Raw genomic sequence first — 26,345 nt, 5'->3', positions numbered from 1 at the left:
AACATCTACTGTGCATCCTTAACCCTCATTGTAGTGGGGGAGAAGAAGTGTGTACTGTACACTGATTCTAGGAAGTCATTGGCAGAGTCATTGGTCGAGTGTAATTGCCATGGAAAGGAGTGACCGTGAATACAAAATCCATGTACTAAAGTTGTTGCATTTGTCCCTTTGTACCAGGAGGAACCATTGGATGAAAGTTCGGTGAAGAAAATGATCCTCACATTTGAAAAGAGGTCATATAAAAATCAAGAGTTGCGAATCAAGTTTCCAGACAATCCGGAGAAGTAAGGCTCTGTTTTTCTGATACCTTTTCTGCAGTGTTCTGTTTGCTAATTTTGTCTTTCCTTTGTTTTGTTTGCTTTGGCTTTTGCTGTTTGGATCAGGAACCCCAGGAAGATCCACATGTTTGGGAAATCACTAGAAGAACTCATAGGATTCAGTCTGTGGTACTCAGTGCTATGGTTTATTACAGTAGAAGGGTATACAGTGGGATCCATGAAGGAAAAAGACACATCAGGTGGAGTCTGGAGAAATTCACGCATAGGCTCATCTCTTTCTGCTTCCCCCTGGGAGGGCTCAGACAGACACGCTCTGTTTGCCAGCAATGAATTGTGTCAACATGTGTGCAGTATTTCTGTCCATGGAAACCTGTTTGAGACTCCCAAGTCTGGGCTTTTCATTTACGATTGTTCATATAGGAATTTCTGGCAGAAACAACTACCAGCATTCCAGTTTCCCAGAAGGAAAGCAGCTGTTCAGTGCTTCAGGCTGGCATAACAGCCTTATCACTTAGAGAATGTTTCAAAGCCAAGTTCCCAACTGCCAACTTGGGGTCAGCCTTGCAAGCCTGGCCGGCTAGGTTAACTCTTTCCCTTATTTGTCTCACTGTCAGAAGTAAAAGGACTCTATCTCCCCACCCCCCAGAAAAACATGTTTGTCATTAGTAAGAGCTTTAGTGTCAGAAGCTTTGGGGATATGTAGGATGTGACTCATATAACCTTAAGTAAATCACTTCCCCTTTCTTGGCTTCAGGTATCTGTCTCACTTATATAGGAAGTAGTATCTCCTGCACAAGATTGTTGTCAGGATACTAAATAATGATGTCAAGTATTTGTAGCTCAGTACCTGCACATGGTAGATACTCATGAAATGGTAGTTAATATAGTTATGGCTATTAGGTGCTGTAACAAGGGTATTATATCTTTTCAGTCTTGAAATTCTGACTAAAAAGACTTCATATTTATACTGATTTTACTGTTCTAAATCTTTCTCTCTTTCCTGTGTTCCTCCCTGGACATACAGTTTTAATGAATCTTAATACGTGCAAAGTTTTCCTAGGCAGTTAAGAATTGAATGGTATGACCTTTGCATTCACATTTATAGGTTATTATGGAAACTGGCTACACGACTCCAAAAGTGTTATAAGCAAGCAATTTGAAAGTGTAGGGGACGAAGCAGTAAAGCCTAGCTGGGGACAACTGCAGATTTCACAGCCAAGGTAGTATTTGAGTCAGGCTTTGAAGAATGATTTTGATTGTATTAGGCAGAAAAGAACGCAGAAAATCACGCAGGCAATGTGAAGAACCATGCAGCAAAGTGTCAGAGGGCAGTCTTCATGCAACCTGTGAAAGGTAGTGTGGTCCACTGTGCTCGCCATACTGTGAAGGAGAAGGAAGAGAAGGGAAACCGGTCATAAGGCTCACAGCCCTTTCTGATAGTATGAAGCCACTGGACCAGAATTCAACTTCCTGGCAGCAATGTCTTCTCTGGTTTTATGTTGGTTGCATGCTCTACCATACATTAGTACTTATTATACTGTGTGGTGTGTATGTGTATGCCCCATATCTGTGTTTACACAAGTAATACACAAGAAGATTGTCATCACAAAATATGACAACAGTGCCATAAGTAGAATAAGACATAAAAGTTTTCTTTTGCTGAGCCCCTTTTCACCTCCCCTATCTAGAAATAGCTCTGTGAGCAGTTCATGAATATCCTTTTAGATTATTTTCTGTATACTTCTTTATATTTATATGTAAATATACAGGGTTTTTTTGCCCTACATAAATTATCTTGTAAGTGTTCTGTACCTTCTTATTTGGAATCATATAGCAAGCAATGGTTTTTTTATTTGTGTGGGTTTTTTTTGTTTTTGTTATCTGCCTTTTATTATCTCCCTTTTGTCTTTTAATTACTATGCAGTATTTTATGGTTGGGAAATACTGTAATTTATCTAATTATATTTCTGTTGATGGGTATTTGGTTATTTTAAATACTGATTTTTATAAATAATGCTGCAGTTACCCTCCTTTAATACATGTTTTATGTGGAAGCTGTGCTCTAGGTTGATCACTTTGGAAATCTAGTTTACTTCTTGTAATACAAGTATGGCCATTGCCCCCCAGATTGTTATCCTCCTGGCAACTCAGAGCTGTGAGTTTCTGTAGGTTATAGTTAGCATATGTACCTTATATACCCCCTGGTGTGCTGGTGTTACCATTCATGAGCTGCTTTCATGAAAGAAATTTTTTTTAAAAAGTCAACAGTGTTTTCCATTCAAAGTTTATATGCCATTTTAGTTTTTAAATCTAAACATGTGAAAATTGAAATAGCCGCATAAAGAGCTTTTTGTCATGTCAAAAAGCTGTTAGGAAACCATATTATGTTTTAACCTTGAGTTCTTGAATTGTTACTGTTGCAATGTCTTTTATAATTCTCCAGACCAGCTAGGTACAATTAAGATGAAAATTGCTAGAGCATATTTGAATGAAACTTTCCAGTTGAGATCAGAAACATTGAAATTTATTTTCCCATATATGCAATTGTCATTTTAATAGCATATCCCAAAATGCCTCTCTTCATTTGGCTGCATTTCAGATTCAATTGACAGTTCTTCTGCAGCCTCCACTTTGCACTGTGCAATCCTTCTCCCTAATATCACCTGGGTTAGAGTATGCTGTTTCCCTAGAAGGGCCTTTCCTGGTTTGTCTCTTCATTTTTGCAGGAACAAAGTTATTTATTATTGTGTTGCTGAAGCCTTTTGATCTCAAGAACCTTTTGCACTCTTAATTTGAATACTCCAAAATGCTTTTCTATGAAATTTCTAGAAAACTCCACAACACACAAGCAAACATTCGATTAGCCCCCATCAGGTCAATGATATCACATATTGTCTAGCCCTATGTAAAACTCCATGATATGCTTCTGAGAGAATAAAAGTAACAAGGACAAATACCATGGAAGAATTAAAATAGTTTTGATTTGACAGTCACCCAAAAGCATGCCCAGTTACCTCCTGTCCGTATCCTAGGAACTCAGGACCACATTGAGAACTAATGATTTAGTTAGGTAGAGGAAACACCATGTTTCCCCAGCAATGACTGTACTTAGACCTCTTTGGTTCCTGTTGCTTTTGTACCACAGTGTTGAACTTTGCTGGTCATTTACTAATTTTTCATCCTGTGGTTGATGGAGAACATCTGCTTGTCTGAAGCAGGCAAGATTCTCTGTCATGTCAGATTGAGTGGATGACCCTTCCTCAGCCTAGGTTACTGTTCTAATATATTGCTCTATTGTTTTTCATCACTTCTCATTTGATTCTTTTTTTTTTGTGTGTGTGTGTGTGTCTTTTTCCTTTTTATCGGTACCGGGGATCGAACTCACAACTGCCTGCTTGCAGGGCAGGCACTTATGCCGCTGAGCTAAATCCCCAGCCTCTCTCATTTGATTCTTATCCCAGATGTGAATCATGTATTGTGGAAAGCAGAAGGCACTTGAAATCTCTAAAGGCAACCTTCTGCAAATGTTGTGTGCACTTTATATGAGTAGGCTGTACTTTGTCAGCAAAAGCAGAAGAAAATTGTATTTGTTATGGCATAGCAAACGAGGGTACAGCATCTTCTATGTGGCAGGTATTATTAGGCCCTTTATATTATTCCTTTTATTCCTCAATATGCTTCAGCTAAGAAGATAAGGAAATTGAGGTTTAGAGATAAGTAGTTAATAGTCTGCATTCCTTGACTGTTGGAACCCTGTGATCTGTGTTCCAGTGACACTTCTCTTGGGCAGTACTAGATATCCTTGGGCAGTACTAGATTGTTTATATTCATGCTAGTCCAAGGACTCTGTGAAGTCAGAAATTGGGATTCTTTTGTTATCGCTTATATTTGCAGTACCAAGACAGTGACTAGCACCCAGTACTGTGTGTGTCTGACGAATACTTGTTGACACATTGCTCATGGTCACACGCAACTTAGTCTTTTTGTTTCAGATTTTATTTTAGAATAAAACCAAGCAAAATAAAACAGAATAAAGCCAGTCAAAACAGAATAAAGACAATTAAGCAACACAGGATTTCAAAACAAGGTAGCAGGAAATCAACAATGGTTACCATAATACCTCTTGTCTTCAAAATATATGCCCATACCTTCAGACTTAGAAAATCAAACAAAACAGAATAAAATCAATAAAAACCAAACAATGAATATAATCCAGGATTTCAAAACAAGATAATAGTAAATCCAAAATGGCTACCATAATATGTCTTGTTATCTTTGAAATAGCTCCCTATACCATCAGATACAACAAAATCAAACAAGATAAAATAAAATAAAACCCAATCAAATAAAACAATGAGAATGATACAGGATTTCAAAACAAGATAATATGAAATTAACAATAGCCACCACCTTCAGAAGGAGATCCTCCATAGGTGCTACATTGTGTATTGTTATTCTCTGACTAGCTGATCAGACTACTGGCTTTAGACCTACAAAGTCAGTGAAACACTAAACACTACAAGCATTAATTTGTATTTTACCTCATTAGCTATCATCTCAGCCTGTGTTTCTTCAGATCAGACAGTCACTTACAGGGTGGGGTGGGGTGGGGGGAACATTGGTTCTTCTTGCGTCTCTGCCCGTGTGCTGCAAGAGGTTGGCGCCTGGCTTTCCCCTAGTCAGCCTACACATGGTGTCGACTCACAAGAGAGGGCTGGCATCTGACTTGCCCTCAGTCAGCCCGTGCGAGGCGCCACTCACAGGAGGTCTTAGTTTCTTGTTGACTTCATGCTCTCCTGCCCAAGTCAGTCTTTTTTGTTGTTGTTGTTCTTTCCAAAATAATATATGTTTGCAGTAGATAATGTTTACATTCTTTGTAAAGTCGGTATAATGTACATAACATTTTAATTTCTTTTTTCAACTGCCCCATTTCTTAATCTCCTTCCCATTTGGGAAAGATCTGTCCCCCTAGTTCCTATTATCTTTTATTTTCTTCTTTATTTATAATATGGGTTTCTCATATAAGAGAAATCATGTGGTATTTAAGCTTGTGTGTCTGATTTATTTCACTTAACATTATGGTCTCAAAGTGTAGCCATTTTCCTACAAATGCTAACTTTGGGCATTTACCACCACGCCTTGTTAGTCATGTGACCCTGGAGCCAGAAGTATTTTTGTGGTGTTTTTCTTTATGTGATTCTCTGCTCTTTCTTCTTTTGATGATTTTCTGACTTTCTAAACTTAAAACATTGTGATAATAGCATATACTTGAGCAATCATCATAAATTTGGAAGAAATCGAGAGGTATAATCCATGCTGTCATTTACGTCTTGGTGTTTTTTAATTTTACTCTTTATTAACTATCCCCAATGACAAGTATCTAACATTCCAGAGAAACTTATTCTATCAGTTAGCAGTTCTCAATCAAGAGTTTGACTAAGGATGAGAAAAAAATTTCAACAAATACTCTTATGCCTTCTTGTAATCTCTGTTGCTTCCCGGAATCACTTTCCATATCCCTGTAAAGTGTGAGTCCTATAACAGATGCCACAAAATTATGGTCATCTAATCAGTGTGAGGACTCTGTTGTCTTCTTTTAAATCACTTACACCGTAGTAGCATTGTGGTGGCTTGTTCCTTTGCTCCTTCACCTGACAGGCAGCCGCTGAGGTGTGGTAGGTCAGGACAGGAAGTGTGGCAGCGCCTGGGAGCCTGAGGGGAGGGAGGGATGGCTGCTGTCTTGTCAGAGCCATCTGATGGTTCTGATTTGTGCTGCAGTTACAGTTGACTAAAACCATCAAGTCCTTTCTCCATACGTGCTCTTCTGAAACCGTGGCTTTCCCACATCATATGTTTATACTGGACTTTTTGGCTCAGCAGTTTTCATGTGGATCCCAGATCATTTTGTCTGGTTAGATTCAGCACATTGTTATTGTCTGACAGGATCTTTTGAAATGATCCTCTTCGCTGTCTCTTTAAGCTTTGTGTTATATGACATTTGTTAAATTTTCCTTTTCTATCTTTTCACTCAGTTCATTGATTAAAGAATAATAAAATAAAACAGGCCTAAAGACAAAGCCATCAGACAACATCTGATAGCAGACACCAACAGAAGCATCTCTGCAGGGCAGACATTCATTCACCAGTTATCACACAGGTCCCCTAATCCTGTCCTAGAACTCCATGTGATTTTGTTCATTCTTGTTTAGTGCCCAGTCTCAATTACCAGTTCTGCATGTGGACTGTAAAAATCATGTCAAGTTGTTCTCCAGAAATTACTTTGTGTGTTTACAATTTTTTATTTTATTTTTTTGAGACAGGGTCTTGCTATGTAGTCCAGGCTGGCCTTGAATTTGGGGTAATCCTTCTGCCTCAGCATCAGTTCAGGAATCATGGGCATGCAGTACCACACCCGGCTCAGAGTATATTTTAAAATATCCACATAAGACAAGCTTTCAGGGTTTGCTAAACCCGTTAGATTCAATGATTACATAGTGCCATTGCTCCATAGGTTATTCAACTCCTTCTGCACCAGCCCGTTCTTTTTCAGAGCTGGCGATAGAACTTGACCTTGGGCTTGCTAGACAAGTGCTCTACCACTGAACCAGATCCTCAGCCCTGCCCCAGCCCTTTAACTTACGATTCTGATTTGGCCTCTGTACTTCAGGTGGTGGGTAATTAGTGCTCTAAAAAATAAAATAAAATAAACTGTTTGCAGCCAGTGGGAAGAATTTTTTAAAAGTACTGCTGGGGGAGAATCTAGGTAAAGTATAAAATTTACTTAGAATGGTAAGCAGATGAGAATAGTTAAGGAAACGCTGAAAAAGGAGACTAACAAGCTAATGTTTTACAAAAACAGGCATAAAACATGCTATAAAGTTAACAAGTTATAACATATTGTAGTTATAATAATATGGAAATGTGATCCTGACTCAAATTTGCAAACAAAGCAGTAAAATAGAGTAAAAACCTCAGAAATAGATTAAAAGTTGCATTAATGTATGATAACATTTGTTCAAATATGTGAGGAAAGGATGAATTATGGTTCTGTATCTGGGCAGAAATAAAATTTGGCCTTTGCCCTATGTTGTGAATTAAAATATATTTCAGATGGATAAAAGGTTTAAATATATACAAATATAAAAGTACATCATAAAACATATCTCATTTTAGCATAAAATCTGTTGAGGATACATATAAAATAAAATCCATGAAGTATGAAGATTTGACTATTTGAACTTTTGAAAACGTTAATGTCAAAAAATAACAAAAGCCATTATGTCAAAAAGCACAGTGTACAAACTAAAGCACAAATACTTTTTTTGTAATACATGACAGATTAATTTCCTTATAGAGAACATTCATAAATCAATAAATGAACACACTGATTTAAAATGGGAAAATAAATACAAACAGTAAACATTAGAAAAATTGTGACCATTTAGTATCAGAAGTATAAAAAAGCATTATTTTTCATCTTGAATTAGAGATTATAAGTAAATAGTATTATTTTGTGAAGAGGTTAGAGGGAAACAGGCCTTCACACAATATTGTTACCTTTCAGGAAGAATATATATCAAAGTCTGTTAAGTCATGTTACTCTTTGAGTTGGCACTTTCCTTCCTGAGAATTTATCATAACACAGTAATTATGAGTGCATGCATCTAAGTGTCATTTGTTACAGGGGAAAGAATTGGAAACTATCTGAATGTTTAACAAAGAGAATTGGTTAAATAAATCATGGTACATGGACACAAGGGAATATACTATGTAGCTATTTAAAATTTATGATTTAGAACAGGAACTACTGGTAAACTTAGTCTCCCATACACTGTGATTGATTGGTGTTTCTTGGACCACTGTTTGGAGAAGGATTCTGAGCCGGGTCTGGGCTCAACAAGGAAAGTGCTTTGGTGCTGAGGGATTTTACCACAGGAGGAGAATGACTGGCAGGAGTGTGTCAGGTTTGGCTTGTCCTATTATAGAAGAATGTTTAATGAGTAAACTATTCAGTCTATATATATATTTTTCTTTTTTTTGTCTTTTTCGTTTTTATCGGTACTAGGGATCGAACTCACGACTGCCTGCTTGAAGGCAGGTACTTACGCCACTGAGCTAAATCCCCAGCCCCTTATTCAGTCTATATTAACAACTACAATACTATACTTGAGGATAGAACTTTATACTGAGTTTTCTGCGGACCCGGAAGTGCGTCCCGTGGAGTGAAGGTTGCAGCGCTGCGGGAAGGAGCCTGAAACAGGAGAGAAGGGTTCGAAAATAGCTGGTATTCAGGGTCGGGAGACATTCGGGGGATGTGGCCTTAGAATTCTCCCAGGAGGGGTGGAAATGCCTAGACCCTGCTCAGAGAACTTTATGCTGCAGAGGCTTTTTTTTTTTTTTTTGGAGATGATCTTAATAAGCTTACCCAGGCTGGACTCAATCTTGGGATCCGCCTTGCCTCAGCCTTCCAGAGTACTGTAATTACAGGCCTGTACCACCACACCACACCTGGTTACACACTCCTTTTACATGCGAGCCTTTGTTCAAGTGCTGTCTGTTTTTGTTCTTTACTCTGCAATAGACCTGTGAGACAGATAGCATTATTGTCTGCATTTGTAAGTGAAGAAGCTGAGACAGAGAAAGGCTAAGTAAGTGGCTAAGCCAGGGGCAAGCCCAGGCTCCCTGTTCCACAATCTGTTTAACCACTCTCTCCTCTCCAGCATGCTCAGTCAGGTATTGGTCAGTTATTTTACTTGGATTAACTCATTTCCTTCTCAGAATACATGTCCTGTCTTCTTCATTGAAAGCTTAATGGGCATTTCTTATATGTCAGACCCTGGGAAAGGGCATGCAGAGTGAATGCAAAGTAGTTTTGTTCGTAGTGCCTGGGCAGAGGTTTGCTGAAAGGTTTAGTTGTGGGAATGTAAGTGAGCTATTATGTTATGGAAAATCTGATAGTGATTACAGAATGCCAGAGTGTGTAGATCAGCCTGGCTTGGAACTTGGAGGAGACCTGAGGGAAGGATGGTTTCTTTGGGATAAGGCAGAAACTGTCTTCCTTTGGGAAAGGAGGATAATTAATTGGTTCTTGATCTGAAGAGAGAAGTAAGAGAAACCCTTTTTGGGTTAGAAGAATAGGTAGTTCAAGGTGACAAAATGAATTGCCACACCAGCGGGTGATGGTAGCTAACCTAGAGGACTGGTGGGCAGATCATTCAATGCTGCAGAATGCTTTAAGAGCCTCTGAAAGGCAGCTGTGACTGAAGGAGTGAGGGGAGCCCTGTAATGAGATCTGAATCCAAGATTGATTTTTGTAATGAGGAAATCGATTTCCCAAGGAAATTGTGTGACAGTATGATGTTTGGATGAGCGTACTTCCTGGTTGGTCTGTTGTAGACACTTTGACAGATTGTCTGTTTGTCTAGGTTATGTTGCTATTTGCTCCTCATCACTGATAGTGCCCCTTTCCTTTCAATGATGCTGTTTTATTCTTCCCCCCTAGGTTCATGGAATCTGAGCTGGACCTAAATGACATCATTCAGGAGATGCACGTGGTGGCCACCATGCCAGACCTGTACCATCTTCTGGTGGAGCTGAACGCCGTGCAGTCACTTCTCGGGTTGCTAGGACATGATAATACAGATATCCTTTCAGATCTGTCCTCAGTAGAAGGCTGACTTTGGAAGAAATACTGTTTGCTCTCTTCTTCTGTCTGTCTTTGTGTGCTGTCACATCCAGTGTTCTATTTCCATTCTGATTTTCTTCCATTTTAAAACACATGCTATTCTTTACTTACTGGGAAATCTTGTTTTTATCTGTTAGCAAATTTTAGGCAAATGATTGCTCTTATTAATACTAATATTTGATGTTTATGTTCTTATATTAGCAACGTGCATTTTCAGGATCTAAATTTGGAGGCCCCTCACTGAGACAAGGCCATATTTGACTGTGTTGGTCTAGACATCATTCTGCTAACAGATGGCCCAGTAGCAGAGTAGTTGTGACCAGAGGCAGTGAACTGTGGTAGAAAGCACATTGGGAAGTTCAGATAGGGAAGCTCATCTGTTTTTCCCATTGCGATATTCCAGTTCTTAAAAAAAAAAAAAGCCTGGGACTCCAGTAAAGAGCATTTCATATTTGTTGGACGAGCATTAGACCTAAACAGACAAGCTAGGTTTGATTCCCGGCTTCATTTATTGTATAAAATGTGATGCCCTTCTATACCTTCGTATTCTCATCTGTACAAGTAGAGTTAATTGATTTTGCTTTTCAGTGTTATTGAGAAAGTCAAAGAAATTGTGTGTCTAGTACTTGATTCCTAATACATGGTAGGCACTTAGCAAATGTTCTTTATAGCTGAATTTGAGTTGTGACATCCAAAACCATTTTATACTTTGTCTTACTCATCCGATATCTTATAGCTTAAATGTGAAAGGTTTTTGATATACCTGTGGATGGGGTTATGTTCATTAAGCCAAATTCTCTTCCAATGGTTGTTCTGTTTGAATCCAGATCTCCAAAGGTAAAAGACAAATGTAGTTAGTCTGCTTGAGTGATATTCATGGGGAATCTGCTGCTGCTTCATGTTATTTTCATCTTTCCAGTAATCTCTCTCCTGAGAGCATGTTTGACTAGGTTCTTTCCTGTCTGATAATTCTCATAGAAATAAATCAGTGAACAATTTTAATGTAGGCTTCTTGAAGGGCAATCTTAAGGCATTTTTGGTGCTTCATAAAATGTTAGACAGTATTAAGAATTGCTCTACCAGTTCCCAGATTGATGACTGTGTTTACCAGGCTCGCTGTGGGGTTCTGGGTTGTACGGGCACCCTATTTCACTAGCTTGTTTCTGGGTGGTAGGCTCAGTATACAGTCTCACGAATTTCTCCAGTAGACTGTCTCAAGTGCTGTTGTATACCAGATGCTGTACTAGTCCCTGGGGATTCTTAACTGTACTGGGTGCTCATGCAACATCAGACAGTATACTAGTATAATCTTTGTCAGTTTGTAACTGAATATTATACACTGAGTGACTGATAAGTAGCAGGAATTTATTTCTTATACTTCTGGAGGCTGGGAAATAACAACAGCAAGGCCCAGGCAGTTTTGAGTCTGTTGAATGTCTGTTTCCTGGTTCATAGACAGCGTTTTCTTGCTGTTTCCTCACTTGGTGAAAGTGGTAAGGGAGGGTCATGGATCTAAGATGCTAATCTCTATCCTCACGACCTGCTCACCGCTCAAAGGTCCCATCTCCAAATACCATCACATTGCAAATCAGTCTCAAGTGGGTACTTACCATATGACTGGCTCTATTGAAGGTCCTACACAGTCTGCACAGATTCAGGGACTGAGTGTTCTAGTTGTGACTTCACCTATCAGTTCATCTAATAAAAATTTCAGAATCTGATCTATCTTCCAGTAACTAAGTCCAGTACCTTGTTTCCTTAGTGACATTCCTGAGGCCAGATGTTGGACAGATGTTGAGGTGGAGGGTGCACTCCAGGTCTCTGGTTTCCTGGGCACTGTTTTTCCTAGAGTCCTTGCATTTACTACATTACTGACAGCCGACTTACCCTGTATATTAGTACTGAAATTGATTTTTTTCCCCTTCTGGTAATACAGCTTTTTTTGTTTGTTTGTTTTTTTCTGCTAAATTCAAAGTAATAGTAGCAGCTTCCTGAAGATGCTGACATTTTGCTAATTCACCAGCCCAGTTCCTGCTGGGGAAAGACTGACAAGGGGGGGGGGGTGCTGTTCAGCATTGGCACACTTAAACAGCAAGGGCACAGATGCTCCCAGTTGTTACGTTCTGGTCTTTAAAGAAGAAGAGCACGTCCTCCCGTGAGATCTCTGACAGAGTACCATTTCCTTCCTGTTTTCTCAGAGTTCAGCTGTTTTCCCCCTTGTATGCTGACCTCCATCCAACTGCCCTCATGATATTTTTAAAAATCTGATTTTTAATCTTCCCCACATCGCATTTAAAGTGCATTTGAAATTTTTTAATTACCTTAATTTTAATTAGATGCAGCAATTAGGGTAAATGTCATCCTTCTCAGAGTGTAGTTTTTCTTGAAAGTGATTTTAGGAAAGGGTAGGCCCGCTTGACTTGCAGCTGACATAGCCTCTGCTGGGTGGAATGTGGATCTCCCTGCGGCCGTTGCACTCTGTTTCTTGTCTTATCTGTGATCTATAATGGAAATTTTTCTTCAGGAAACGGTTGTTAACAGTTTACTGTTGTACAGCTGTAACTGCCTGAAACACCTTACCATGAATAAACAATTTCATGGCAGTCATGACTTAAATTCTTAATCTTTTTTAACTCTTCATTTATCAACGTGGACCATACATGGCTGGTTATGTTCCCAGCAAGCAAAGGTCATCTTTGCTTTGTCCTTTTTGGAGGAAACATAAACTATAGGGATTTTAATTGGATCAGAGGCTGGTTTGTTGTAACCTTAAGCGGCAGAGGATGTGAGAAAACAGCTTGTGCCTTGTCCTTTCAACCGTGAGAAGCTGTTCCAGAGTTTATTCTGGCGCTCCGCATGGCTGCTGCTGGTGAGGGCCTGTCAGCGCTTGTATGCTGTCTCCCCCCTGAAAGAGGCTGAGCCCAGCCTTGACCGTGCCTTGGCTGCAGAGTGGAATTGTGGTCTGTGAAGAGCTCTGAGGAGGGGGTGTACACCTCACACAGTATTGAAGTGTTGCTCTAAATGCATTCGAAGGGTGCAAAAGGTGGAATCCAACAGCTGCTGCCTTTTCAAAACATTGCTTATTAAAAAATAGTTCCCTGTAAAGTGAATCATTTAAACATGTTTAGAACCCTCTCTTTTTTTTGTAAACTATTTGAAGTGTTTCTAAAGAAAAATAAAACCAAAGGTACATCTAAAGATGTTTCCTTAAGACATTGTTTAAAAACCAGTTTACCAGTTTTTGTGGCTTAGCTTAAGCCATATCTCTCAGTTTGCCTAAAAGAACAAGGAGGAATAAAGATAAAACTCCAGATGATGGTGGATCAGCCCTTCTACCTCCAAAAGAAAGAAAGAAAATAAATCACCATGGTACCTTTTTTTTTTTTCTTTTGAGACAGGGTCTCACTGTGCAGTTCAGACTGATCTCAAGCTTACTTTGTAGCCCAGGCGGGGCTCAAACTTGCAACAATCCTCCTGCCTCAGCCTCCTGAGTGCTGGGATTACAGATGTGCACCAACGCACCATATTCTTAGCTATCTTGTTTTTGTATCATTTATCATATTCTCAGCTTGAGTGACAAGTCAGTGGAATCCTTTCTAATATCTTTTTGGTAGATTGGTGGTGTTTATTGGGGTTCTCTTTTCTATGATAAGCATGTTGTATACTATGAAAGAAACAAAAAATAATAGCCATAGATGAGAGCGAAACATTCCATGTGCAGTAAGTGTCCTTGGAGAGGTTTGCTAAGGCATTGGAGGTCTGAGAAGTAGATCATCCGTGGCTTTGCATGTAGTCAGGGACTTGAGGGTTGGAGATGGGAAGCTTCAGATGGATTTGAAGACTAGAGAGTGTTTCAGGTTTGTTTATACAGTCTCTTCCTTTGCAATGGAAACGGCCATTCTTCATAAGCTATACACTGATGTTGTTTTGGTGGTTGTTCATGTAGCCACTGGAGAATGTCAGGATTTCAGGCCCAAAGTTTTATTTTTTAAAACAGTCATCACAACTCTCCAGAAAAGTCCCACATTTAATAAAAAAGTCAAGTAATCTATGCCAAATTTATTCAGTCTCCTTTCTCTCTATTCTTTGTTGAAAGTGAGATCTTATTATAATGTTAACTTCAGTGATCAATGCTATGCATTGTGTAAAAACATGCAAGAAGTAGTATGGGTTTTATTAAGTCATCAGTGCTGATGGGACAGCTCCTTTCCAAGTGTCATGATTTCAAGGAGTGGTGAGACCACTGCCTTCTAAATTGCCATTTCTTCTCCTCAAACTCTAGGAAGCCAAGAGGGCTTGCAGAGTTGTCCAGTTAGATTTTGTGAACAATTACTATGAGAATTTGGAAAAGAAGGAGCAGGTAAGTTTTTAGATCAAGATGGACCAACTGAACTTGAGCAGTTTATATTTGAAAAGACTAAAGTGAAACAAACTGACTGAGACACAGACAGTGTGTACAGTAGTCTAGGGTGCCTTGTGTTACAGGCACCCTAATGAGCAAGAATGGGGCTGGGGAGCGTTTGAGCCTCCTACGGGGCTTTTTTTCTAATTGGACTGGGAGGTGGTTGGTTATTGCTCCATTGCTTTCCTGTAAGCCCTGTCTAACAGTGCCTACATATTTTGAGCTGTTGTTTTACTAGGATCGATGCTCATTCTGGTATTTCCAGAATCAAAATTACACTTGAAAGAATTAACTTCGTTTTTTCTCTTCTGCCATCTAACTGCATTAATACTATGTATTGATAAGCTAACTTTTTTAAAAAGCTAGTTAAATATGCTCTGAAGAAAAGCAGATTAGATAAAAAGTACTAGAATGGCAGTGTAGGGAAAGGACCTCTTAACACAACTTTTGATATTAATTATGGGCTTTAGGTGAAGTATAGCCTGCTTTGAATATTTCTCTTGCAACATAGTAATGCCACTAGCCTTAGTATGTACTTTATGTTGAGTGAACACATCTTGTCCATGTGATCTAGAATTGGAATCAAAGTTAGAGTTAGGTTCATTCTAGGTACCTTTGTGCCAGCTATTGCAAAAAGAGAAAAAGACCATTTTGTCTGTGTTTGACATTCATCTACATTAAGGGAGCTATGTTCTAGTCACTGCCCTGTCTAGGAATAAAAACTTTCAACTCTACATTTGTTACATTAAATCAGTTATATTCTCTGAATTCAGACTGGTCAATTTTCTTGAAATCTTTTGGAAGTGACTTTTTAAAAAAAGCCATCTGCTTAAAACATCTTAATTCTTTTTCTTCTGCCTTTTTTCTTTGTTTGTGTGTTTGTTTAAATAACTGTGTTCCTGTGGACACATCTCATTAGAAATTAATAAGATCACAACAGTTAGTTGTGATACCAAAGCTTTAAGTGGGATTAGGCCAAAATATAAATATCAAGAACCAAAAAATAGAAGTAAACAACACTCCTTCTCGGAGACCATTTGGGCCATTGTTATAGACCATTTCTTACCCAGCTAGTTTTTTCTGCTTCACTGTTGCTATACTAGTTGATTGTCCTAGTAGTGGACAGGTGAGAGAGAGTGAGTGGGGTGGCCTTTCTACTCCACATGACAAAATGGGCTATCAAAAACTGTGTGTTAGTAATTTGCAGAGAGACAGGTTCTCTGTTTTCCTATTATACTTGGACAGGAGAACCTTTTACCTTGTGAAATGAAATTGTAACTACAGTGGAAAAGCCTATCACCCGTGCCCAGTGGCTGCTTGTAAAGAAAGGCTGGATGGATGGCAGACCATGCTGAATTTTCTCTTCAAGACTGAGAGTTTGTTCATCTGTCAGTCTTTAATTTTGGTTCTTGTTTCTCATTCTGGTATTCCACTGACCTTCTGTCTTTTGGATTATATATATTACCTCGGAATTGGTGATCACATTTATGGTTTCATTACTGCCTTGGTGAAATGCTGTTTTATAAAAGTTGAGAGTTTATGTAAAAACCAGTTAGTGATAGTGATAAAAACCAGTTGATGAGATGTTTACCAGACTTATTGAGTAATTGATTTCCTTTTGATTTCTCAAAAGAGGCAGGAAAGTAGGCAAGGAGATAATGAAACAGATTTTCCTTGGTAAAAGTTAGACTTATTCTATATAAAATCACCAACATTGTAAAAACATTCCCTCACCCCCCCCCTTTTTTTAAGTTCCTAGGTTTAATGTGACACATTTGTGAGCATGGTGTAAAACTAATGAAAAATGTGATATCTGGCTCATAGGCCGTCTGAGGCTGAAAAAGAACTCTGTCAATCTAAATGTCTATAGCACAGCTGAAATGTAAAGTTAGATCTTCCCAACCACTGTAATCCAGAAAAGAGGACCGTGTTGGGTCTAGGCCACTACTGTAGATTTTAGAGGGTTTGGAGACACAAAGCCAATGGTGAAGGCTTTGGATGTTCTTTGAGAAGATCTAGCAATCTGTTAGTGCTTTCATATTTGTGAAAATTTTAACTTGCTAGACCAGACATCTTTCATTTCTTATAGCTACACAGTAAAATGGCCTGAGTAATGGCAGATACCATTACTCCCATTGTGCAGATAAGAATATTATACTATAAACTGCAAGAAAATATAGGAGCTTGCGTAAGAGTACATGGTTAGTAATAATTATGTGGTCATTTAACTCACTAAAGATGTGAAGCAAAAAGGAGTATACGTGACTCTTGTCCTTAGGCTTGCTCTGACTTCTGTCTGTGGCTCTTTCAGATATACTGATGCTCCTTAATTTACAGTGGGAATTGTCTCAGTAAGCTCATTGCTAAGCTGAAATTAGCGTAGTTAAAAAATGCATATAATATACCTAATGTACCAAGCATAGCTTAGCAACACTGTATACTGTGCACTGTGGAGCATCAGTTGTTCACTGTCGTGGTCACTTGGCTGAATGGGAGCTAGGACTTGCTGTTTCTGTCCACCATCACCCCACAGCATATTGGATTGCATATCAATAGTCCAGGAAAAGATTAAAATTCAGAATTCTAAGTCTAATTTCTACTGAAATCATACTGTTTTTGCACTGCGATGTCAAAAATTTTAAATCAAACCTTCATAATTTGGGGATCGTCTATACTCCACCTGTCTCTTAAAGCCATTTAATTAATAATTGTCAGATACTATGAGTATTTAATCATGCTTGGTGCCACTAAAGGGATGTAATGATAATACTTACTGTGTGCCTGATTCAGTTCCTTGTCTCATACATAGCAGACCTCACAGTGGATGGCTGAGTGAGTGGGTAGGTGGATATGTGAATGGAATAGTATTTTAGATGGGGGTGATGTTAGTGTTTTGTTCTTTTTCCTGAGATTTTAATAGCTTATGATGGAAATAAAGGATAACCTTGCTATGGTTGCAGCAACATTAATAGGTAGAAGTATTTCAGCCTAGCTGTGTTTAAACCTGGTGTATCTTCCCCTCATGCATTAATATGAGATGTAGTGGCAGTTGTTCTTACAGGAATCGGGTGGATCTAACATCTCTCTTAAACTATTGTAAGGTTTTTAGCTAAGTTAATCACTCTGAGCTTTTAGCTTTCTTATCTGTGAAGGAGCATGGCACGTGGCCTGATGATAGCTTTGAAAGATGGTGGCTTTTATGATAGAGACTATTTCAGTCTTTAGAGAGTAAGAACTCGTTCCTGCTAGTGGGGTAGCTTTTGGGTTTAGGGGTTAGTTGGTAGTAAGGAAGTTTTATTTTTAAATTGATTCAAGTGATATGTGTGTTTCGGTTTACTAATATTAACTATGATATGTGGTCTTTTGTATCAGCAGCCTTCAGGTTACTTGGTTAATGAAGACTGTAAGCATGGAAGATTTTTGTCAGAAGACCTTGCTCTCAGTGTGGGTAAATATTGCTTTTAAGAGTGAAAGAGTAAGATAAAGAGAGCTTAATTACTTTCTCATCATGGTTGGCTAGTCAGTCAGAGATGAGGAAAGCAGACCTCCCAAGTAGTGTTTCCTTCAGTGAAAGATGTTCAATCTTTATCATCAGTTACCAATCTCTGTTGTTCCTGTTAATGTCCTGAGTCTTTTTTTTTTCCTCTAGTGCTAGTGAAACTAGCCCTAGGTCTGAGCCTTGTGTCACTTCTAGCTTCTGTGCTCTGGCAGCTTTGGAAAAGGTCTTCTCTGTTTAGGCTGCCCGCGTGCTCCCCAGTGACTCGCCTCTAGCCTCCTGTCTGTCTCCCCAGCTCACTCTCACGGTGCAGTAGTGCGTCCTGCACCAGCCCTGAAGTTATTCTTTCAGGGTGTCACTTTTTGAAACACTTACAGTTTTCCCCCCAGTTTTCTTCCTCCCCTTCTCTAAATGCCTCACACATCCAGTTTCTCCCACTTTTGCTTTCTCACTTGATTGCCTTCATCTTTTTAGCTGTCTGTTTTCTGACCTGTCTTTTTCTAGTAAGTCATTCCGGTCTCATAGCTGAATTTAGGATGTCTGCGATTCACGATATCTATCTTCTTCATTTGTTACATGTTGGTTATTGCCTGCGGCATAGACTTTTTAAAAATGTCTTTGATTCTTTAAGTTCATCATTTTACAGTGAGGAGACTGAGGCCCAGAATGAAGAACAGATATGTTCTTATCACCTTGTGGTGTTTTATTTATCATGGGTGTTGAGTAAATGTAGGTTGATGGAACAAGGGGTATGTGATGCATCAGAGAGAGAGCAAGCATGTGTGAGGAGAGCAAGAGGGTGAGTGTGTGTGTGTGTGTGTGTGTGTGTGTCCGTCCAGGTAAGGGAACGACAGTTAGGAATTTAGTTCTGTTTTCCAGTGTACTCTTTTCTCTCCTTTGTGTTTCCTTTTCCTTGTAGTCCCCCCACTTTCTGCCATTTTTACCTAGTATTTACTTCCCCCCACTTACCTTTCTGTATGTTCACAGCAGTGTGACCTTTGAGAGAGAATAGTTGGCCCCCCCATAATCTCATGGAAATCCTTCCCTCTGCATCCAACCAATTTGTCCCTGACCTGCCTGCTCTCTGAGGCTCCTTGGTCAAACCCAACCACCATTACTGCTGTCAAAGGGGAATTGTACCAGGATTTGTTTTGAGGTAGGGTTAAAGATGTTGGCCTATTTATCACTGGAAAAGCAGCCTCCCAAGTGATCTGTGCAAAGTTTGGAGATTTATGAAAATGTTGTGAACCTATGGACTAAATTACCAGAAGTGGACTAAATTCAAGAAAGAAACTGAGTCAGTTAACAACATTTACTAAACACCCACAGTGGGAGGAAGCTTATTAAAGAGAGAAATCTAGAATGTATTGAAGATAAATGATGATAAAACAATTTGATGAAGAAATAGAACTGAAGATTTTCATAAAGCATGGTGGGACTTCATATGTATGTGAGACCCTTAACAAATTCCACATGTGTCCATCGCTGTGGTTGACCTACTTCAGGAACTAACTGATATAGACACCCTCCACGAGAGTGAAGAGGGGGCAGAAGTTCTCATCGACGCTCTGGTAAGTTCCATGCCCTCCACCCAGCGTTTTGCAGGTATGGGTTGTCACCCCACCTTTATGTCTAAGTAGCATCAGTAGAATTCTGTGGCAAGGCCTGACAGAATGAGGGGGATAAGGAATAGAAATGCAAGCTGTGAGGTACTTTATTCCACGGGACTCTGTTAGGTAAGAGGCTGAAGAATGCCAGCATTTATTAAATATCTGCTGAAGGCAGGGCATTTCTCATTCTGTCCGTTCTGCTTAACCCTCACCGCATCCTCACAGATGGGTCTTACTGCTGTTATTCCCATGTACGGTTCTGAGGCCGAGGCTTAGAAACAACTTGCCTGTGGTCACAGAGCTGGAACCTGAGCCTTTATTCTCTTTGACTTCACGTCCCCCTCCCCACATTGTGTTGCTCTTGACCTTTTTATAAGAGCTTTTGTAGGTATTTGTTTTCTCTTGGAGGCTTTATAATCCCAAGTGCCAGTGAAGGCAGGTATTACAATACTACTTACTTTATAGGTAAGTCATGAGAAAGGAATTGGAGCATGTTAAAACCAGAACAACCCTTATAGCTCCTCTAGGCCAGAGTTTATTCCCTTCCTATGGAAGTGGGAGCCGTGTAATACCCACATTTCTTTCTGTGAACCTGGGCCAGGCCTCCCACTCTTCTTCAGCCACTGCTGCAGGCAGCAGCCAGTCCAAAGGGGTTGGTTCGTGAGGTGAGCCTTATTGGCCGGGTCCCATCGAGTTTAATCACCTGATGTGTACGGAAGCCCAGAGGCCGTCCTGAAGCCTTCCACTGGGTCATTCACCCAGTCCTGTGACAACAAAAGAACCTGCATGTTCTGATCCTCACCACAGTTCTTTTCTCATCACAGCAGACTCCTCCCACTGGGGATCAAAGAGGGCTCCAGGCTGAAAAGATCCCACAGCCAGCTCTCATTCTACCTATGGAGCTCTGTCCACTCACCTACCTGGCTGTCTCCCTGCTCTGGTTCTGTGGGTCCCCTTCCTCCTTCCCTTTTGTTGATTTCTCCTGCCTTTTCTTTGTGACATGAGTAGCAGCATGTACTTTTGGGTATTTTGTTTGTTTTCTCAGTATTGCAGATTGAATCTAGGACCTTTACACTGAGCTAATACCCACTCCTTTTTTATGTTTTATTTGAGACTGAGTCTTGATAAGTCATTAAGTATAATTTGGACAGTTTATCAGCAATGACTGTAGTCACTTGGGTTCGAAGCATCTGGATGCTTGTTAGGCAGCTTCTTGGCCTCCCCCGTGACCTACTGCCTCAGATGGGCTGGGTCAGGGTCCCCAGATGATTCGGAGACCCACTGCTCCACAGCCCACCCTCTCGTCTCTCTTTCTCTTGAGGTCTTCAGCACCAGAAACTCCCTCTGTGCCATCTTACTGCTCACACTTGGTGTGAATGAAGGGACGGTGCACCTACTTGACGTGAAGAACCATTTCAGAGAGAGCAAGGCTAGAGTCCAGCAGGGCTGTGTTCAATTATGATGGAAATTTCTATGACCATTTTTCTTTCAAGCCCCTTCCTTGAGTGAACTGCTGCTTCTGTAAGATTCAGGACCTTTACTTTTCTTTGGAAGCACTGTACAGAAAAGGATGCTGCTGGGGTGTCCTTTTGTGTTGAGGAGCATCTGAAGGCTGCCTTGCTCCTGCACTGTATCCCCACTGTGTCATTTCTGCAGTCTTCCCTTCCAGAGGTTAATTACGGTGGCCCTGAATGAGCCTTCCTGCCTAGTCCCTGGGCTGGTTTTAATTACCATCCTTTAGCCTGTGTGAATGGCAGAGGCAAGAGAGGAACAGCTAGCCTGGCTGCTGTTTGTAAAACCTGCCCAGGAACAGCAGTTCACACAAAGCCCCTTTTGTGTCGTCCATGTTGCCAAGCCCACCGACAGAGGCTGGATCTTGCAGATTTTATTGTTTGTTTGGAAAGAAACAGTTCATCTTCAGTCTTGGGAGCCATTAGCTAGCTGCTGTATATGGCTTTCTGTTTGTTTCTTTTTTATGATTTTATTATTTTTAAGATTTTGATTCGTAGCTTTATCCTGGAGGGGCTGGTGTGAATCACATATATTGTACATTCCAGACTCTTAATATGGTATTGGCTTCTCTGCAATGAGTTGAAACTATCAGTAAATATCAGGAAGCAGAACTGGAGAGTGGTCTTCCATTTGTTTTTCTCTACCCTTCTGCCACATTGGGGAAGAAGTTTGATAAGTATTCTCATATTACAAGGGTTGAGTTGCCTTCATAGTTTTAATTTGGGGCCAATATTAGAGGCCTAGAATTGCTTGAGCAGAGGCTAGAGGGCATGGCAGAATTTATTGTGGTGTGCAGTTTGAGGTTATTGCCTTAGTCTTTTTCCCAGTTGAAAGTCCCAAGCAATAGAACAGCACATTTGTGGGGAAAGAGTGCTGTCCTAGCATTCTTGAAGACCTTTGAGGTTTTAAATTTTGGTTCACATTCACTGCTGTTCTTTATACAAAGGACAAATAAATATTTGTGCTTTGGAGCAAGTCAGTCTGGAGCCTGGAAAATGGACCCAGATTTTCTGGAGAGTAATGTGAGGGTGTATTGCTTTAATGGCATTTCTCTGCTTGTCTCTCCAAAGACAATTTGGAACCCCTTGAGAGTCTCAGTGGACTACAGTTATTTTTCTATGTAATAGTCCCCAAACTTACCATGAGATTGCCTTTGAGCTCCTGCCTACAGCTTGGCACGCCCTGCTTCTCTGGGGCCACTTGGGCTACTTCTCATTGCTGAAAGCTAACTTAAACCCTAGCTCTTCTGACTTTTTTCCAAACTTACCACAGAATTTGTGTTCAGCAGAATTTATGTTTCTTATCACATTGTACATCCTGGAACTATCACATGGGACTGTAGACCTTTACTTCTAAGTTTGTGTTTCCTAAATTATTATCCCCTTGCACAGGATTGTCTTGAGTAGTGGCTCTGTCCCATACCAACTCTGTTTCATGAGAAAGTTACTCTGTACTCTTTTCTTGTCTACAAAATGGAGATACCAGTATCAAAGTGAGGAGTAAATGAGATATATAATAAGCCTTACAGCAGGATAGCACAGATAAACACCCAATAAATATTGGCCATCATTGCTCTACAGGTATCATGCCTGGCAGGTAGATATTAAGTACTTAGTAAATGTCAAGTTGATATGATAAATATCATCTGCTGCACAGTGAGATATTTGTGACTGTTTATTGAACTTAAACACTTTTTCAGCTCAAAAAATGTTTCAGAAAACATTTTGTATCCATTTCAAAAAAATTTGGATGACACGGACCTAAATAAGACATGCCAAGATAGAGATTCAGTTTTTTCTTCAAAGAGGAAGAAATAAGTAGTGATATGATAATACAAGACAGAATATTGAGAACAGCTGTAAGGTGAAGGCCTCTGTGGAAGGGAAAGCGAATTCTGATGGGGAATAATCAGGAAGGACTACAGAGTTAGAGGAGTACTGACCGTGGCCTCTGTGAGGTGTCCTGCCCAGAGCAGGTAGGAGTGTGGCTGGGTTGTAAAGTTGGTAAGGTGACAATGTTGCTGTAAGGGGTTCACAGGGGTGGCTTTACTGGTGAGAGCACGGGCACTACTCATTCTTGCCTTTAGGTAACCCTACCCAAGTGTTCAACTTCGAGCCCCAGATTGACTGGCATTATATTTGTGCTGCTCAGGCATGGCTGAACTAGGCAGACTTCGTGTTGCTGTAAGGGTGCTTACTGTGTAAATTTCTGGATCCTGCCTCTTCCTCTTTCTATTAATTTCTCACCTTAAACTGTATTTGTTCCTAAGCGAAATTCTCTTGGTCATTTATTCATTAAATGTTTACCGAATGCTTGACATGTTCCTGATTCTAGGAGCCTCGATAGCTATATGGCTGACAGAGTTCTCTGCTTCTGTGGAGCTTCTATCTGAATGTAGTAAAAAACAGTAAATAAAGAAACAAAACTACTAGATGGTGATTCTCTGTCACATGGAAAATTCAGGTGGAGTAATGTGATGCTGAGTGCCAAGAAGTTGGGTTAGAAGTCATTGCCAGGAAAGGCCTGAGAGAAGAAACGAGTGATTCAGAGCAAGGTGGGACGAGGGCAGAGACTAAAACAAGAATGCACTCGACCTAATGAAGGAAAGCGAAGGCCACCTCAGGAGAGTGTGGCCAGGTGAGGGGAGAACAAGGTCAGGATCAGACGCTGTCGGCCGCAGTGGGCTGGGTGGGGTGCAAGTGTGGACAGGGCTAAGCAAGGAAATGGTGATGCGGTCAGAGCAAACGTTTCAAAAAGACCACTCTGGCAGCTGCCGTAGAGAGTGGGTTGGTAGTGCAAGAGTATAGTTAAAATATCATTAGGCAGTTGACAGTGCGCCTGAGTTTTGCATGATGACCGTATCACCACATGGATCCTCGAAACTTGTTTGATGAAGAATCAATGTGTGTTCAGTTTTATTTTTTACTTTTTCTAAATATAAAATTTTGAAATGCCTAAAAGTTAGAAAAACTCCAATCTAAGTCTGAAGGAAACATGTTGTTAGGTTGTACCAGACAGAACCTCTCATCTGTCTGTATTTCCTCCTTTTCTCTTATGTCTGTTCTCTTTGGTCAAGTGCCAAAAAATGTCTGGTCGTGCCTTTGTACTTTGTTTCAGTAAGACCTGCTGCAATATTGTTTGAGAAACCTGCTAACAAGCAGAAATAACTAGAGACTTATCAGGAAACGTCAGGCCCAAGACAGTCCTGATTTCCAAGGCTAGCGTTGCTCTGGCGGATGCTTTAATCCCTGAGCAGGATTTGTTTTTAGTTTCAGACTTCGTCGCAGGTCCAGAAAATTGAAGGTAGACCCAAGGGGTTAGAGGGAGTAGGATAGAATGCTAATTTGTACTTCTTACTAGGCTATATCCAGAGCTATGCATAATATAAATACTTTTCCAAGGGTTTTCTGAGCTAAATATGTTTTGACTGCTTTTGGCTATCCTGCAATCAGATAAAATTGCATTTAACCCAGCCTAACATAAAGCTTCACACTTTGCAAGCTTAAAAAGGCTGCCTGTTAGAAGTTAGATTTCTATAACAAGAAAAAAGATTTTCCGCCAGCTAGACACCCATTATCCATAACCATTCAGCTCTAGGATTTAAGCAAGTTGCTCTCTGTCACTGTTCCTGCCACTTTCCAGACAGCAGAGAATCAAGGAAAAGAGGAGGAAAAATAATGCAGATAAAACAGCAATCAGGAAGCGAAACTGGTGAAGCAGTTCGCAAAACTGATGAGTAATGTTACACGTGGCAGAGTTGCGGTTTCTGCTGCTGTAGGATTCAGGGGATTATAAGTCAATCAGCGATTTAGGGAAAAACAAACTGTGACATGGTTCATAGTTTTCCCCTAGATGTTTTTCTGTTTTCTCTCACCGAAATTGTCCAATTAATTAAGGAAAGCATTGTAGAGGATTTCTTGGGTAAAACTGCTAGCTGTGAGATTTGAAAGGAAGATTGTATGTGTGTCTCCTGACAGAAGAAGGGAGAACTCTTCCTTGTATTTACAAGCATTCTAAGTTTTGGCATCAGAATCCTCTTCAGTGGGATCCTCTCTTTGCTCTTCCTCTAAGGCACAAGGGAGAGCCTAGGAAAGTCTGATCTGCATATGATCCAGGTGTTGTGAATTGGTCAGTAATTTCAGGTTTTCCCCTTGTCCAGATGTTTTCCTTGAATTTCACCCAGAAGGAACACAGACCCCATTTCAAGATCTAGCCCTTTTGTCATAGTTTCTACCCACAGGCTGTTTGAAGCAGACCTGTAGAGTGCCCATCTCACACACAAGTACTCAGGAAGTATTGGTTGAATGAGATCATTTCCTTTCTCTGTCTTCTTTTTGCTTTCTGTCTTCTCAACAAAGTAAGTAAAGGCTATAATGGGAAAAAATGGGCTTTTCAGTGTTGGTCACTTCTGCCACAAGCTTTATGAGTTTGGCCAGACTAATTAACCCCTCTGAGCCTTCGTTTTGTTTGCTGTAAAAGCCGTAAGGATTTCATGAGGATAAATGGAGCAGTATTTATGAGCTAATTGTAATGCATAAAATGTCCCATCAGTTTATTTCACTTTAGGAAAATTTGCTGAGTATCTTCCATGTTTAACATCATACTAGACTTTGAAGAGTGTACAAATCTGAGCAAAGTGAGGTGTCTGCCTTCAGTGACCTTGGCCTTTGCTTAGCCAGTGGGGATAATCTGGTATCAGAAGGGTAAAAGACAAGATTGAGACTCTGTTCTCGAATTTTGGAGCTGCTGCCTTTACCAAACTCAGGGCAAAATATGTCATCTTCATTCATCTTTGCAGTTTATCCCCACGTCCTAATGGAGGAAGATATACGACAAGCATGCAGTGGACTGTATCTTCTTGGCTGCCTACTTAGAAATCTACAGTGGATAATCACTTCTCACTGATAGAAAATTAGAGGTTTCCTAAGTTGTCTTCCCTGTTGTGCCTCAGGGTTGCCCAAGGGAAGTCTCCCCAGAGCATAAATTGTCCACAGAAGGTAGCTCAAAATAGGAAAAGGCATTATTTCACCTAAGAAAAAGGAAGGCTGGCTTGTGCTTTCACTGCCCCTGCTGTCACTGTGTGGTCTTGGCAAAGTCACAGCCTCTTACTGCATGACGTGGCTACTCCAAGTTTCCTATTTATCTAAAATGTGTGAATCAAGTAAAAAAGCACAATAGCCTTCTAATGCATTATATAGTGCATTTATAAAGCATTTTGTTATGTTCATATTACTCTAAGAGGGAAATAGAAATTCTGAAGTGGTAGTTTCATAAAAGCTTAGCGTAAAAAGTGAGAATGTGTTGAGTACAGCACTAAACTCTGAGGTCACAATAACTGTAGCTAGTAAACCTGAACACTTCT

General features: G+C 40.1%; 1 protein-coding gene across 3 annotated transcripts in view; it reads left to right on the top strand.

Annotated features, from left to right (window-relative positions):
- The window catches only part of Ctnnbl1 (catenin beta like 1), a 159,421-nt gene that overhangs the window by 32,951 nt on the left and 100,125 nt on the right, over positions 1-26,345 (top strand). For all 3 annotated transcript variants that reach the window (XM_063248366.1, XM_063248365.1, XM_063248368.1), the window contains 3 exons: positions 178-284; positions 9,781-9,922; positions 19,337-19,432. In XM_063248366.1, coding sequence (XP_063104436.1) covers positions 178-284; positions 9,781-9,922; positions 19,337-19,432 — 345 coding nt within the window. The remainder of the gene's footprint in view (positions 1-177; positions 285-9,780; positions 9,923-19,336; positions 19,433-26,345) is intronic.

This window comes from Cavia porcellus, unplaced genomic scaffold (assembly GCF_034190915.1).
Source record: "Cavia porcellus strain 051 isolate PalLab524CR breed Dunkin Hartley unplaced genomic scaffold, mCavPor4.1 scaffold_5, whole genome shotgun sequence".
NCBI classification, from domain to species: domain Eukaryota; kingdom Metazoa; phylum Chordata; class Mammalia; order Rodentia; family Caviidae; genus Cavia; species Cavia porcellus.
Note: the sequence above shows the minus strand (reverse complement) of the source record. Positions and strands in the feature narration are given on the sequence as shown.